We start from the raw sequence: 17,606 nt of genomic DNA, 5'->3' as shown, positions 1-17,606 counted from the left end.
AGAAAGGAATCATTACATTGTCAAAAGTGTAAGAAAAATCTTATTGCATGATGAACTATGTAGTAAACACATTCTAGGTAGACTTTTTAAAATCAATTTTTATAATTAATTTTAATATTCTACATCAGCAAATAATATACAATTCCTTTCTGCATTACTATGTCAAAAACAATAATATTTCATTCTAAGTGTGTGTTTTAATCAATCTGTATGGTCTCACATCTCCAGCATCAATGGGATTTGAACCCAGATCTTATGGGTCAGTGGCAGGGACATTATCACAATGTCAAAAGAGCTGCAGAAACTGATGTTGTTATCATTATGGTTTAGAGGAAAGAATTAAGATCTTGCAAAGTTATTGTTACCTTAGATACAAAAGAAAATTTTTCTATGACTTTTAGCTGGAAAACAATTGTCTGGTCAGCAGTTTAGACAATATTTACTAACTTTTTGAACAGGGAGAAGAATAAAGTGAATGTTTCACGTATTTAGCAAAGCAATATATTTAAGGAATAATTGTTAATCCCATGGGACTCTTGCTGTATTCATGGCATACATCAGAGGAGGCCCAATCTCTTCTGGGTGACATTAAGACAATTAAGAACATCTGGATTCTACTACTGCTCTCCAGCCTTACAGTTCAATTTGTTTATTTCCACCTGGGTTATTCTCTCCTTTTCTGTTCATCCTTGCAGAATGCCACCTGAGAAAAGACAAAAGAAAATAAACCAAAATGTTTCACTGAAAAACCATTCTAAACATAGGCAAACACTAAGACATAAAATATGAAATGACACAACAAATTCCTCCAATTTTTCATAGATCCCAGTTTGTTTTCTGTTTTATGCTATATATAGTACCATAACAAGTTCAGGAATACTTAATTTCCCCATAAAACATTGCAAACTTTATAAGTTTGCATTTTCCTCATTAAATTAAAACAGTGGCTACAAATCACTCTGTGAAGGTCAAGTATCAAAAGTGCTTCCGTTTTTCTAAAGTACTTTGAGATCTCCTGAGATTGTGAAAAATGCAACATTAATTTAAGTACAGTGTATTTTCTTTTCCTTTTTAGGGTTACAAATATTTTGAAGGTACTTAACATAAAGGAATTGCAGTTCTTAATTTATTTTATTACATATTTCTCAGTTACATTGAGAAATTTCATCTTCCTGAACATAAGTAGAATGCTTAAGTTAGTCCTGTTTTAGAAGGTTATTTAATAATGGCAAGCAATCCTGCCCTTTACTCCTAAATGTTATGAGTAAAAAGTGAGGTCTGCAGATGCTGGAGAATCAGAGCTGAAAATGTGTTACTGGCTAAAGCGCAGCAGGTCAGGCAGCATCCAAGGAACAGGAAATTCGACGTTTCGGGCAAAAGCCCTTCATCAGGAATGAGGAAAGTGTGTCCAGCAGGCTAAAATAAAAGGTAGGGAGGAGGGACTTGGGGGAGGGGCGATGGAGATGTGATAGGTGGAAGGAGGTCAAGGTGAGGGTGATAGGCCGTAGTGGGGTGGGGGTGGAGAGGTCAGGAAGGAGGTTGCAGGTTAGGAGGGCGGTGCTGAGTTCGAGGGAATTGACTGAGACAAGGTGGGGGGAGGGGAAATGAGTACTCAGATTTCTCCAGTTTCCTCATTTCCCCTCCCCCCACCTTGTCTCAGTCGATTCCCTCGAACTCAGCACCGCCCTCCTAACCTGCAATTTTCTTCCTGACCTCTCCGCCCCCACCCCACTCCGGCCTATCACCCTCACCTTGACCTCCTTCCACCTATCACATCTCCATCGCCCATCCCCCAAGTCCCTCCTCCCTACCTTTTATCTTAGCCTGCTGGACACACTTTCCTCATTCCTGATGAAGGGCTTTTGCTCGAAACGTCGAATTTCCTGTTCCCTGGATGCTGCCTGACGTGCTGCGCTTTAGCCAGCAACACATTTTCAGCTCCTAAATGTTATGCACAACATGTAACAACTGGAGCTGGAAGCACTCCTCCTAGTGAGCTTTTTAAGCATCACAGTTTAATTTCCAAACAACAGCATAGTTTACATACTTCCAACAAAAGAACACAATTTACATTAAAGCAGTTTATCCAAATGGCCTCTTGTAGACTGAAGACACCAGGAGTGGGCAGAATTCATGCAGTTTCAATCACAAATAAATTAATAACCCTAGTTTATAATAACTGCTTGGCTATGTGAATCATTAAAAAGGGACCATTATCAACATCCTGGGGGTTATCATCCTGGACTCATCACATAAACACAGTGGCTACAGGTCAGAAGTTAGAAATACTGTGGCAAGTAACTCACCAGCTGACTCTTCAAAGCCTGTCCACCACCTACAAGGCATAATTCAGCAGTGTGATGGAATACTCCCTATTTGCCTGGATCAGTGCTGCCACAACAACGATCAAGAATTTTGACAGCATTGAGGACAAAGCAGCCTGCTTGATTGGTACTACATCCACAAGCACTCACTTCCTTCGACTAGGATGTTCAGTAGCAGCAACGTGTACTATCTACAAGATACACTGCAGAAATTCACCGAAGATCCTCACACAATACCGTCCAAACCCACAACCACTTCCATTTAGAAGGACAAGGGCAGCGCATGTAAGTGAAAACCACCATCTTCAAACTCCCCTCCAAGCCATTCACCATCCTGATTTGGGAGTACATTGGTGTTCTTTCACTGTCTCTGGGTCAAAATCCTGGAATTCTCTTTCTAATGGCATTGTGAGTCAGCCTACAGCAAGTGGACTGCAGCAGTTCAAGACGGCAGCTCTCACATATACTTTCTCAATGGCAATTAGGGATGGGCAATAAATGCTGGCCAGCCAGTAATGCCTATATCCCACAAAATGAATTATTAAAAATAAAAATGGCAGAGCTGTCAAAGGAGCTTAAGAAACAGTAGAATAAAACCAAGAACTGTGGATGCTATAAATCAGAAACAAAGTTCTAAATACTCAACATTAATTCTGTTTTCACTCCATAGATGCTTTTTGTTTTAGCTGAAGAGATAGCACAGGGAAACAAAGTGTTCTGGCACATTTAAATATATGGAATTGTGATTATTTTTAAATTTTGCATCAGTATTTACTGTGGAAAAGGATATGGAAGATATAGTCTGTAGGGAAATAGATGGTGATATCTTGAAAAATGTCCAGATTACAGAGGGGGAAGTGCTGGATGTCTTGAAAAGGTTAAAGGTGTATAAGTCCCCAGGACCTGATCAGGTGTACCCAGGAACTCTGTGAGAAGTGATTGAGAAGTGATTGCTGGGCCTCTTGCTGAAATATTTGTATCATCCATAGTCACAGGTGAGGTGCAGGAAGACTGGTGGTTGACAAACATGGTGTCACTGTTGAAGAAGGGCGGTAAAGACAAGCCAGGGAACTATAGACCGGTGAGCCTGACCTCAGTGGTGGGCATGTTGTTGGAGGGAATCCTGAGGGACAGGATGTACATGTATTTGAAAAGGCAAGGACTGATTAGGGATAGCCAACATGGCTTTGTGCGTGGGAAATCATGTCTCCCAAACTTGATGAGTTTTTTGAAGTAACAAAGAAGATTGATGAGGGCAGAGCAGTAAATGTGATCTATATGGAATTCAGTAAGGCGTTTGACAAGTTTCCCCATGGGAGACTGATTAGCAAGGTTAGATCTCATGGAATAAAGGGAGAATTATCCATTTGGATACAGAACTGACTCAAAGGTAGAAGACAGAGGGTGGTGGTGGAGGATTGTTTTTCAGACTGGAGGCCTGTGGCCAGTGGAGTGCCACAAGGATTAGTGCTGGGTCCTCTACTTTTTGTCATTTACATAAATGATTTGGATGCGAGAGGTACAGTTAGTAAATTTACAGATGACACCAAAATTGGAGGTGTAGTGGACAGCGAAGAGGGTTACCTCAGATTACAACAGGATCTTGACCAAATGGGCCAATGGACTGAGAAGTGGCAGATGGAGTTTAATTCAGATAAATGCGAAGTGTTACATTTTGGGAAAGCAAATCTTAGCAGGACTTAAACACTTAATGGTAAGGCCCTAGGGAACATTGCTGAACAAAGAGACCTTGGAGTGCAGGTTCATAGCTCTTTGAAAGTAGAGTCCTAGGTAGATGGGATAGTGAAGAAAGCGTTTGGTATGCTTTCCTTTATTGGTCAGAGTATTGAGTCCAGGAGTTGGGAGGTCATGTTGAGACTGTACAGGACATTGGTTAGGCCGCTGTTGGAATATTGCGTGCAATTCTGGTCTCCTTCCTATCTGAAAGATGTTGTGAAACTTGAAGGGGTTCAGAAAAGATTTACAAGGATGTTGCCAGGGTTGGAGGATTTGAGCTATAGGGAGAGGTTGAACAGGCTGGGGCTGTTTTCCCTGGAGCGTCAGAGGCTGAAGAGTGGTCTTATAGAGGTTTACAAAATTATGAGGGGCATGGATAGGATAAATAGGCAAAGTCCTTTCCCTGGTGTCGGGGAGTCCAGAACTAGAGGGCATAGGTTTAGGATGAGAAGGGAATGATATAAAAGAGACCTCGGGCAACTTTTTCACGCAGAGGGTGGTACGTGTATGGATTGAGCTGCCAGAGGAAGTGGTGGAGGCTGGTACAATTGCAACATTTAAGAGGCATTTGGATGGGTATATGAATAGGAAGGGTTTGGAGGGATATGGGCGGGTCTTGGCAGGTGGTACTGGATTGGGTTGGGATATCTGGTCAGCATCTAGTTGGATTGAAGGGTCTGTTTCCATGCTGTAAATCTCTGTGACTCTAATTAAGCAATGCATGATTGGCATCACACTAATAAGAATCCATTTCCTCCATCACTGACACTCAATAACAGTTGTGTGTACCACTTACGAGAGGCACTGGAGAAATTCGCCAAAGGTTCTTGGACTGCACCTTCCAAACCAATGACCACATCCATCTAATAGGAAAAATCACCATAGTGATCAGACCATAGTGCTGTCCTCTCATGACAGCGATACCAGTGGTGGTTTAACATGACATTCACCACACCTCATGCAAGGCGAGGAGAGTTCGTTCATGGTAACCCCAACTGGCTACATGTCCATGTTTGCAGTGCAAAATGACACCAACAGCGTGTGCTTAATTCTCACAGCAGCAGAGGTTACTTTCATCTAAAAGGACTAGATCAGCAGTTAGATAAGAATGCTACCACCTGTAAGTTCCCATTTGAGCCACTCACCATCCTGACTGTCCTTGGGTCAAAAATCCTGGCATTCCCTCCCTAAGGGTTTTGTGGGTCTAGCTGGAGCGTATGTACTGCAGTTGCTCAAGAAGGTAGTACAACACCACCTCCTGCGGCAGCTGGGGATGGGCAATAAACGCTGGCCCATGTCCTAGGAGTGAATACGAGTGAAGCTGACCTTGTGTTTGGCACCATGTAGCATATTAGATCAGGGTGGAATGTGGAGTTGAAGAACTGCTCACCCTCCTGGCGGGAGCACAAGGTGGCACCAGCACCACTCCAATCCTGACTCTTGTGTTTGGAACATAAGGGGAAGTGAAGACTGCAGATGCTGAGGGGTCAGAGTCGAGAATGTGGTGCTGGAAAAGCACAGCCGGTCAGACAGCAACCGAGGAGCAGGAGGATAAACGTCCTGGGCACAAGCCCTTTATCGGGAATTAGGGGCGACAGCCCACGCTCAGGTGTGACGTCACAGGGCATCCAGCCACGTGTGCACGTCGCGTGCGGAGCTCGCGGCCGGCTCTGATTGGGCGGCGGGCGCTGTTTGAAAAACGTCCGTTGGAGAATTTCTCCAACAGGCGGCCTCGAGCTGGGCGCCCTTTCCTCCCGGCGACAGTATCTCCACCATCACCCTACCCGGGATGGCGTCGCCTGGCAAATGGGAAGTAGTCAACAAGAAAAATAAGAAAGCCACTTTGACTAGAAATGAGAAGAAGTCGGCCCGGAAAGCCCTGTCTGAGAACATGCCTCGGATAGATCCAGTCCGTGAGTTAAACAAATCTCTGAGCTTCCCAGCGTGGGGCCTGTGGGAGGAGGCCGGTGTGTCCGTACAACCCGATTCCCCACAGAGCTTGGGAAAGGCTGTTGCCCTCGGCATTGCCACGTACCTTATAGTTAGCAAACATGCTCCGTGCAGCTATCAGGAAGTGGTATTCCGGAAGTATAATTTTTTTATTGGGCTATAATTGTGTTTCATCTAGTAATTATTTGTCTATTAACAATCTTTTTCAGTTGGTCACTATGTTCTACTGAAATATTTGCCCATTAGCAATATGTAAACGTTTTTATATTCTGCAGTTATCAATACCGTGACGTTGCTTTAAAGTTTAACCCGTCCACCCATCCAAAAATTCTAAATATTAATCTATTTAATATTTGGAATAAAGACCAGTTTTCTTTGGGACTCGAATATTTTAGCGTAACAAATATTATTCTCAGTGAGTTTAGTGTTTAAAACGTGAAATTCCGTTCTTCGTACACTTTTTCACAATGGAGCTGCTCTCCAATATTAGCCAAAGAAAAACAGTTGACTAACATTGAGGGGAATTAAACTCGTGCTGCAGTGAGTCTTAAGAACTGGAAATCAAGTGTAAGGCGACTGCTGAGAATTGCCGTTCACTTCAAAGAATGGTTGAATTTGGATTCCTTGACTGAATGTGTCTTTACCACAGTCTTGGGCAGTGTATTACAGACCTTTAACCGCTCTCTGGGTGAATTTTTTTTTCTCTCTCATTGATTTGCCAACGGTGAAAATTGTGGCACTGTTGCTTGATCTTTTTTGCAAGTAAGAACCTAGATGCTTATCTGATCTAGATTCCTCATTTAAAAATCTCACAACACCAGGTTATAGTCCAACAGGTTTATTTGGAAGCACTAGCTTTTAAGTGATGCTCCTTCATCAGGTGGTTGTGGAGTATTAATCATAAGACACAGCTTTTATAGCAAAAGTTTAGTGTGATGCAACTGAAATGATATATTGAAGAAGACCAGGATTGTTTAAGTCTAATCTTTTAGTTTAGTTGGTTTCAATTCTTTCATATGTAAATCCCAGAACATTTTTTAAAAGTTAAAGATCACTTGCGAATGTAACAACAGGTGCCATGTCGTCTCACATAATGCATTGAAAGTGTGAGATGCCCTGTGTCTGTGCCCCAATGTTCAGTTTGATTCTATTTCTTAAAAAAAAGGATTCACGGAATTTTACATGGATTCGTGCAGTTTTTGAGCAAAATAAAATCTAATTCTGCAAGTATAAATTCACCCCACAAACTTTTGTGTGAGTGTAAAGAAGTATAAGTCTGAGAAGGTGTGTGAGGCAGAGGGTGTGTTTGTTGTGGGTTAACCTGTAGTGTGGCATGAACCCAAGGTCCCAGTTGAGGCCATCCCCATGAGTACTGAACTTGGCTATCAGCCACCGGTTGGACACTTTGTTTTGTTGCCTGTCCCGAAAAGGTCAGATGATTGTCCCGGACCGCTGAAGTGCCCTCTGACTGGGACGGAACGCTCCTGTCTGCTGATTGTTGTGTGGTGTCCTTCCTCTGTTCTGTAGCCTCTGCTCAAGTTTTGCCAATGTACCATGCCTCAGGGCATCCTTGCCTGCAGCATATGTGATAGACAACATTTAGCTGAGTAGCAGAGACAGGTGTGTTCCCTCCCAGTCAGAGACATTTGACCTCTGACCTTCAGGTGACCATCCTCCAAGGCGAACTTCGGGGCAGGCAACAATGCAAGGTCGCTAAGCAGTGGCTGATAGCCAAGTTTGGTACCCATGGGAATGGCTTCAACCATGACCTTGGGTTCTTGTCACACTGCATCTCACTCTCACTCTCACTCATGTGTGTATACAAACTTGTACAAATCTATACACTCACGCAGACCCCCTCATATACAAGATTGCTTTCATACACTCACACACACACACCCCTCTCTGACTTATCCCCTTTCTCCCATACGCGCGCACACACGTTTGTGGGGTGAATTTGTACCTGCAGAATTATATTTTATTTTGCTCAAAAACTGCATGAATCCATGTAAGATTGTGTAACTTTTTTTTAGAAAAGTAGAATTGGTCTGGACTCTGGGGCACAGACAGCCTCACACCTTCAATGCATTATGAGACGATGTAGCACCTATTGTTAAAATTTACTTGAGAATGTAACATTTTTTAAAAATAAAGTTCTGGGATTTACATATGAAAGAACTGAAACCAACATGCTCATTCTAAAAGATGACTGAACGAACAATCCAGGTCTTTTTCAATATATAATTTCAGTTGCATCACACTGTAGACTTTTGCTAAAAAAAAATCTGTCTTACAATTATCTACTACACAACCACCTGATGAAGGAGCAGTGCTCTGAAAGCTAGTGCTTGCAAATAAACCTGTTGGACTATAATCTGGTATTGCGATATTTAACTTTGTCCACCCCAGTCCAACACCGGCACCTCCAAATTATAGATTTGTCATGACTTTGAATGAATGTGTGTCTTGCAAATTTCCTCTCTGCCCTGTCTTTTAAAGAAAACCATTCCAACTTCTCCAATCTATCCAAATGTAAGCTCTCCTAGAGTCATAGAGATATACAGCATGGAAACAGATCCTTTGGACTAACCTGTCCATGCCGACCAGATATCCCAACCCAATCTAGTACCACCTGCCAGCACCCGATCCATATCCCTCCAAACTCTTCCTATTCACATACCCATCCAAATGCCTCTTAAATGTTGCAATTGTACCAGCCTCCACCACTTCGTCTGGCAGCTCATTCCATACACATATCACTCTGTGTGAAAATGTTGCCCCGTAGGTCTCTTTTATATCTTTCCACTCTCTCCCAAACCCATGCCCTCTAGTTCTGGACTCCCTGACCCCAGAGAAAAGACTTTGCCTATTCACTCTATCCATGCCTTTCATAATTTTGTAAACCTCTATAAGGTCAACCCCTCGGCCTCTGATGCTCCAGGGGAAACAGCCCCAGCCTGTTCAGCCTCTCCCTATAGCTCAAATCCTCCAACTCTGGCAACATCCTTGTAATTCTTTTCTGAACCCTGTCAAGTTTCACAACATCTTTCCAATAGGAAGGAGACCAGAATTGCACGCGATATTCCAGTAGGGGCGTAACCAAAGTCCTGCACAGCTGCAACATGACCTCTCAACTCCTGTACTCAGTACTCTGACTGATAAAGGAAAGCATACCAATCGCTGCCTTCACTACCCTGTCTACCTGCGACTCCGCTTTCAAGGAGCTATGAACCTGCACTCCAAGGTCTCTTTGTTCAGCAACACTCCCTCGGACCTTAGCAGGACTTGTACACTTAATGGAAAGCAAATCTTACCCAAAATGCATTGATCTGAATTAAACCCCCATATGCCACTTCTCAACCTATTGGCCCATATGATCAAGATCTTGTTGTAATCTGAGGTAACCCTTTTCGCTGTCCACTACACCTCCAATTTTGGTGTCATCTACGAACTTACTAACTGTACCTTTTTATGCTCTCATCCAAATCACTTATGTAGACAAAAAGTAGAGGACCTGGCACCGATCCTTGTGGCATTCCACTGTCACAGGCTTCCAGTCTGACAAACGACTGTCCATCACCACTCTGTGTGGTGAGCCAGTTCTGTATCCAAATGGCTAGTTCTCCTATATTCCATGAGATCTAACCTTTCTAATCAGTCTCCCATGGGGAACCTTGTCGAAGGCCTTACTGAAGTCCATATAGATCACATCTGCTCTGCCCTCATCAATCCTCTTTGTTACTTCCTCAAAAAACTCAATCAAGTTTGTGAGACATGATTTCCCATGCACAAAGCCACGTTGACTATCCCTAATTAGTCCTTTTCTTTCCAAATACATGTACATCCTGGACCTCAGGATTCCCTCCAACAACTTGCCTACCACTGTCAGGCTCACTGGTCTGTAGTTCCCTGGCTTGTCCTTACCACCCTTCTTAAACAGTGACACCACGTTAGCCAACCTCCAATCTTCAGGAACCTCATCTGTGATTATCAATGATACAAATATCTCAGCAAGAGGCCCAGCAATCACTTCTCTAGCTTCCCACAGAGTTCTAGGGTACACCTGATCAGATCCTTGGGATTTATCTGCCTTTGAGTAAAAAGTGAGGTCTGCAGATGCTGGAGATCAGAGCTGAAAATGTGTTGCTGGTTAAAGCGCAGCAGGTCGGGCAGCATCCAAGGAACAGGAAATTCGACGTTTCGGGCATAAGCCCTTCATCAGGAATCGGGGCTGATGAAGGGCTTATGCCCGAAACGTCGAATTTCCTGTTCCTTGGATGCTGCCTGACCTGCTGCGCTTTAACCAGCAACACATTTTCAGCATTTATCTGCCTTTATCCATTTGAAGATATCCAGCGCTTACTCTCTGTAATATGGACATTTTGCCCAAAGTCACCATCTATTTCCCTCCATTCTATCATCAATGGATGTGTCTACCAGAATCTTTTCTGCAAACACCAATACCTTCACATTTTTCTAAGCATGCAGCCAAGAACAAACGGCAGTACGTTTGTTGAGGTAAAATGTCTAGATGTGTGTTATTAGGTATTCTCTCAACCTGTCCTGCCACCTTCAATGATGTATGTGTACGTACACCTGGGTCCCACGCTCCTTTTCATCTGATTTATTATTGTCACATACTGAGATATAATGAAAAGTATTTTGCATGCATACCGTCTTATAAATTTGTCAGTAACAGAACAGGATGCAGAATATAGTGTTACAGCTTCAGAGAAAACTCTACTTGAGGTCCATACATAGCATGTAAACTGCTCCTGCACCCCCTTAGGTTTTGAACAATTCTATTTTATACTGTCAAATTTTCCTCTTGCCAAATGACTGACTTTTTTTTTTCTTCTTGCATTCAACTTTGCTTGCTACATATCTGACTTTAAAATCTTGCACACTCTTCACTCTTTTTCGTATTGTTTGCATGCTTTGAAGTTGTGCCCTGAGCTCTCAAATCTGTGATTCTATGTAATTCATAGAACAATACAGCACAGTACAGGCCTTTTGTCCCATGATGTTGTGCTGAGCATTTATCTCAATCTAAGATCAACCTAACCTACACGCCCCTCAATTTATTGCCATCCATGTGCTTGTCTAGCAGTCGCTTAAATGTCCCTAATGTCTCTGACTCTGCTGGCAGTGCATTCTACACATCCACCATCCTCTGCTTAAAGAACATACCTCTGATTTTCCCCCCATACCTTCCTCCAGTCACCTTTAAAATTATGACCCCTCGTGACAGTCATCTCTGCCTTGGGGAAAAATTTCTGGCTATCTACTCTATCTACACCTCTCATTACCTTATACAACTCTATCAAGTCACCACTCTTCCTTCTCTCTCCAGTGTGAAAAGCCCTAGCTCACTCAACCTCTCTTCATAAGACAAGCCCTCCAATCCAGGCAGCATCCTGGTAAATGCTGAAAAATGTGTTGCTGGAAAAGCGCAGCAGGTCAGGCAGCATCCAAGGAGCAAGAGAATTGACATTTCGGGCATAAGCCCTTCTTCAATATTCTAAAAGTGGCTTAACTGATGTCCTGTACAGCCACAATATGACCTTCTAACTCCATTCTCAATGCACTGACCAGTAAAGGTAAGCATACCAAACGCTGCTTTCTCCACCCTGAAAACATTGACAGTATTCCTGTTTCCTGTCAGCCAGCTAATTTAGAATTTGTTATTGCTGCCCCTTTTTCCATGAGATAAACTTTGTTTGCATGTCTGTTGTGTAGCATGGCATAAAATGCTTTTGGAAGTGACGATCAATTAGTCCTCTTACTATTTTAATCTCCATGTCAAGTCAACCTGGTGCCTAGCCTGCGTACGTGCATTCTATTCAAGTCTTGACCCACAAGCCTGTATGTGGTCTGCTTCCACATCCTGCTTGGCCCAACAGGTCTCTATTTCAAAATTCCAGTAAGTATAATTTGGAAGACTTTCATACTCGTTAGCAAGGTTGGATCACATAAAACACAGGGAGTATTAGCTATTTGTATACAGAACCAGCTCAGAGGTGGTCATGGTGGGTTGTTTTTCAGACTGGATGCTTGTGACCAGTGATAGGCTACAAAGATTGGTGCTGGGTCCACTGCTTCTTGTAATCTATATAAATGATATGTATGTGAATGTAGGTATGGTTAGTAAGTTTGGAAATGACATTAAGGCAGCAAGGGGGCTCAGTGGTTAGCACTGCTGCTTCACAGCATCGGGGACTTGGGTTCAATTCTGTCTTCTGGCAACTGTGGAGCTTGTGCATTCTCCCTGTGTCTGTGTTGGTTTCCAATGGGTGGTCTGGTTTTCTCCCACAGTCCAAAGATGTGAAGATAAGTGGGTTTGGCCATGTTAAAATTTCCATAGTGTCCAGAGGAAGTGTAGGTTAGGTGGATTAGTTTTAGGAGATCAACTAGGCAAAAGTGAGGACTGAAGATCTGAGTCTAGATCAGAGTGGTGCTGGAAAAGCACAGTAGATCAGGCAGCATCCAAGGAGCAGGAAAATCGACTTTTCAGGCAAAAGCCCTTCATCAGGAATGAAGGTAGGTAGCCTCCGGGGTGGAGAGATAAATGTAGGGGGCGTGGGGGGTGGGGCTGGGTTGAAGGTAACAAAATACAGTAGGTGGATGGGGATGAAGGTGATAGGTCAGAGAGGAAGGTGGAACGGATAAGTGGGAAGGAAGATTAGCATCAGAGGAGCAGGAAAATCGGCATTTCCTGTTCCTCGGATGCTGCCTGACCTGTGCTTTTCCAGCACCACTCTAATCTAGCTTTGGGAAATGCAGGGTTACACGATAGGGGAGGACTGGGTAAAATGCTCTAAGGACGGTCATTGTGGAGCTGGCTGAATGATATTTTTCCATATTGTAAAGATTCTATGATTAAAATTGGAGGTTTAATGGGCAATGAAGAAGGTTCTTGCCGAATCCAGTAGGATCTTGATCGGATGGGCTAATGGGGAGAGGAGTGGTGGATTAAGTTTTTAATTTAGATAAATGTGAGGTCCTGGGGAGTATTTCTGAACCTTGGAGTGCAGGTTCGTTAGTTCCTTGAAAGTGGATAAGTGAAGAAGGCATTTGGTCTGTTTTCCTTCATTGATCGGTGCATTAAGTATAGGAATTGGGAGGTCACTTTGCAATTGTGCAGGACACTGTTTTGGCTGCTTTTGGAGTACTGTACAATTCTGGTTGCCCTGCTGTAGAAATTTTGAAAGAGTTCAGAAAAGATTTACAAGAATGTTGCTAGGGTTGGAGAATTTGAGCTATGGGGAGAGGCAGAATAGGCTGGGCTTTTTTTCCCCCTAAAGTTTTGGAAGCTGAGGGTAACCTTTTTTTATATAGAAGTTTATAAAATGATGGGTATGGATAAGGTAAATAGGCACTATCTCTTTCTGCAGGGGGTGGGGGGGGGGGAGGTGTGAGAACTAGAGGGCATAGGTTTAAGGTGAGAAGAAAGACTTAAGGGGCCTAAAAGTAAACTTTTCATGCAGAGGGTGGTGCATATATGGAATGAGCTGCCAGAGGAAGTGGTGGAGGCTGGTAGAATTAAAACATTCAAAAGGTATCTAGATGGGTATATGAAGAGGAAGGGTTTAGAGGGATATGGGCCAAATCTTGGCAAATGGGTCTAAATTAATTTAGACCCAAGGTTGGCATGGATGACTGAAAGGTGTGTTTCCATGCTGTACGTCTGAATAAGCAGCTTCTCCAATCAGATTGCTTCTTATAGGTTACCACCACCAGTAGGAGGAAGCAAGTGGTCTGTTATTGGAGGGGCAGAGAGTAGCAGAAGGTGAGCAATTTTTAACTCTGTCCAAGCAGGCTTTTCAGGAGACCCAGACTTGGGAAGGAGGGAATGGGAGTTGGGTGTTAGGACTAAAGGTCTGATGAAATTAGTTGGGTATGTACCCACCCTTTGCTCCCCACTTAATGTCTAAATTGCCTCCACTTTAAACTTTTTGAAATTTTTTATTTCAGTGGGATGTGCTTGTATAGAATTTGTGCAATTTAAACTTGTTAACGTGAATTATTTTTGGTGCTGTTAATTTAAAAGTCATTTACTATAGCTTTTGTTTAGTTTCATTGCTATTTTATAATTGCTAATTTTAGTTGAATGGATGAAGAAAATGTTTTGACTGGATAGCTCTGTGGATTGTGGTTTTCCAGTATTTTTCTTGCTAGTTTTGTTGTGAAAATGGCTTGTTGCTGGGTTATGATTCAATGGTATCTGTGGTAGTCTGTCTAGCTGACTGCTGATCACATGGGTTTTTATTCTGAATGTTCAGTTAATTGGCTGCAGGCATCCTTGTAACCGAACTTGACTTGATGTTGACGTTGTCTGTTTCTACCAGTAATTGCTGGTCAGCTGAACTAAAGTGGGAACCCTCTGAGAGAGGAGTGCTACAATAAATTGTTTACTGACTTTGAAATAAATTCATTCAGCACAAATAGTGGAATCAGATTTGAAACCAACTCAGTGATTTAAAATCTGCTGAGTTACATTTTTTTGTTTTAATTTCATGCATAATTGTGGTTTTACTGGAGCACAAAGTGACATTGAAACAGTGGTATGGTTGAGTTGGGACGTATATACTTGTAATGATTCTTTGCATTGGTTTTACTTTTTGTGAACAAATCTTTACCATCCATCAACTGGCTATCTGTTTGTAGCTGAAAATCCTAACATCCCTTACCTAGAGGAATAATAAATTTCAGTGGATAGGTGGAAGTAGCTTGGATTGTCTGTCTTGGAGAGAAGAAGGCCAAATGGAGATTTGTTAGAGGTTGTCCAGCCTGCCCAATTTTGCAACAGTTGAAAGGGAGTAACTGTTTCTGCTTGGAAGAGGACCCCAGAACGAGAGGATGTAATTTTTGTTTTTGAAAAGTCAGATGTACAGCACGGAAGCAGACCCTTTGGTCTATGTTGGCCAGATATGCCAAACCAGTCTAGTACCACCTGCCAGCACCCAGCCCATATTCCTCCAAACCCTTCCTATTCATATACCCATCCAAATGCTTTGTAAATGTTGCAATTGTAGCAGCCTCCACCACTTCCTCTGGCAGTTTATTCCATACATGAACCACCCCTGCGTGAAAGTTTCCCCTTGCGTCTCTTTTGTATCTCTTTCCCCTAAACCAATGCCCTCCAGTTCTGGACTCCCCGACCCCAGGGAAAAAAACTTCTTCGTCTATTTATCCTATGCCTCTCAATTTTGTACACCTCGAAGGTCACCCCCTCAGCTTCTGACACTCCAGCGAAAACAGCCCCAGTCTGTTCAGCCTCTCCCTATAGCTCAAATCCTCCAACCCTGGCAACGTCCTTGTAAATCTTTTCTAAACTCTTTCAAGTTTCACAACATCTTTCCGATAGGAAGGAGACCAGAATTGCACGCAATATTCCAACAGTGGCCTAACCAATGACCTGTATAGCTGCAACATGACCTTCCAATTCCTGTACTCAATACTCTGACCAATGAAGGAAAGCATACCAAAATCCTCCTTCACTATCCTATCTACCTGCTACTCTACTTTCAAGGAGTTATGAACCTACACTCCAAGGTCTCTTTGTTCAGCAACACTCCCTAGGTTAAGTTGCCATTAAGTTTATAAGTGCTGTTAAGATTTGCTTTCCCAAAATGCAGCACCTTGCATTTATCAGAATTAAACTCCACCTGCTACTTCTCAGCCCGTTGGCGCATCTGATCAAGATCCCGTTGTAATCTGAGGTAACCTTCGCTGTCCACGACACCTCCAATTTTGGTGTCATCTGCAAACTTACTAACTGTATCTGTTATGCTCGCATCCAAATCATTTTATGTAAATGACAAAACATAGAGGACCCAGCACCAATCCTTGGGGCACTCCACTGGTCACAGACCTCCAGTCTGTAAAACGACTGTCCACCACCACACTCTGTCTTCTACCTTTGAGCCAGTTCTGTGTCCACATGGCTAGTTCTCCCTGTAATTCCGTGAGATCTAACCGTGCTAATCAGTCTCCCTCTTTGTTACTTCAATCCTCTTTGTTACTTCTTCAAAAAACTCCAATCAAGTTTGAAATATGATTTCCCACGCACAAAGCCATATTGACTATCCCTAATCAGTTGTTGCCTTTCCAAATACATGTACATTCTGTCCCTCAGGATTCCCTCCAACAACTTGCCCACCACTGACTTCAAACCCGCTGGTCTATAGCACCCTTCTTAAACAGTGGCATCACGATAGCCAACCTCTGGTCTTCCGGCACCTCCCCTGTGATACAAACTGCTCGGCCTCTTGCTGAGATATCACTTCTCTAGCTTTCCACAGATTTCTCAGATACACCTGATCAGGTCCTGGGGATTTATCCACCTTTGTGTTTCAAGATATCCAGCACTTTCTCCTTTGTAGTATGGACATTCTTTCAAGATGTCACCATCTATTTCCCTACATTCTATATCTTCCACATCCTTTTCCACAGTAAATATTGATGCACAATACTCGTTTAGTGTGTCTCCAATTTTCTGCAGCTCCACACAAAGGCTGCCTTTTTTTTGTAAGAGAAGCAAGGGTGATCAAAGACCATTTCCACTCAGTGAGTGGGTAAGGTATGGAATGCATTGATTTGAAATTCCTTCCTATTCATTTCTATTCAGGGTGGAGGAGATGTTTATTTAACAAGCTGGTGCTGCCACAATGGACTGGTATTTTTGCACTCGAGTTCTGCAAGTTGTCATGGGAGCATAATCATAAGACCCCTATTATCTTCCAGAGTTCCGTTGCCTCGTTAGTTAAAAATAGAAATAAAAGCAGCCTTGCCATTATTTACATCCTGAGGAGGAAAGTGTTTTGATTTTTAGGGGTGGAGAAACATTGCCAAAAAGGAGGAAAATGCCATTAAACAGCTGAGGAAAGTTCAACCATCAATTTTGAACAGAAGTACAGTCAGATCATTAACACCCAAAAAGAAAGAACCTAAATATTTTGCGCACGGACTCCTGAAATTCTCCAGTTCTGCACCTGAAACAGTGAACCAGCCTTTCCACTTGGCAGAGTTGTATACTTCCAAGAATATTTTTTTGGTGAATAATTGAATAGATACTGCATAATATCCCCTATAAAATTTTAGGGAAGTTGTCTGCAGGACACTTGCATTCTTAAAAAGAATGTTTCGGTTGCACAGATGAAGTGAAAAAACAACACAAAGCACATGTTCACAGAGCCAACCAGCAATTTGTTTCAGCTGAAACTGTAGCACTCAGTGGAGTGCAGGAACCATATATGTTGGTTCATTCAGTCACAGAATCATGAAATGACTATTGTTAGGGTGGCCATTAGCTCATTGCACTGGTTCCAGGAACAGACATTTTGGGACAGGAGTAGGCCATTCAGTCCCTTGAGTCTTTTCCATCATTACATGAGGTATTAGCTGAACTGTGGCCTAACTCCATATACCTGTCTTTGGTCCATATCCCATGTAATATTTTGCTTAAAAAAAAATTACCTGTCTCTGACTTAAAGTTCACAATTGATCCAACATCCACTGCCATTTGTGGAGATGTGTTCCAAACATCTACCTTGTGTGTGATCAAGTGGTTCCTAATTCTCTTCTGAATGGTCT

At 42.7% G+C, this 17,606-nt stretch overlaps 1 protein-coding gene across 1 annotated transcript in view; it reads left to right on the top strand.

Moving 5' to 3' along the window:
* The first annotated feature begins 5,576 nt into the window (after positions 1–5,576).
* The window catches only part of tmem214 (transmembrane protein 214), a 53,161-nt gene continuing 41,131 nt past the window's right edge, over positions 5,577–17,606 (top strand). The window contains exon 1 of the mRNA XM_060854121.1: positions 5,577–5,974. Coding sequence (XP_060710104.1) covers positions 5,851–5,974 — 124 coding nt within the window. The 5' untranslated portion in view covers positions 5,577–5,850. The remainder of the gene's footprint in view (positions 5,975–17,606) is intronic.

This window comes from Hemiscyllium ocellatum, chromosome 3, assembly GCF_020745735.1.
Source record: "Hemiscyllium ocellatum isolate sHemOce1 chromosome 3, sHemOce1.pat.X.cur, whole genome shotgun sequence".
NCBI classification, from domain to species: Eukaryota; Metazoa; Chordata; class Chondrichthyes; order Orectolobiformes; family Hemiscylliidae; genus Hemiscyllium; species Hemiscyllium ocellatum.
The sequence above is the reverse complement of the archived record's forward strand: the minus strand, read 5'-3'. Positions and strand labels throughout refer to the sequence as shown.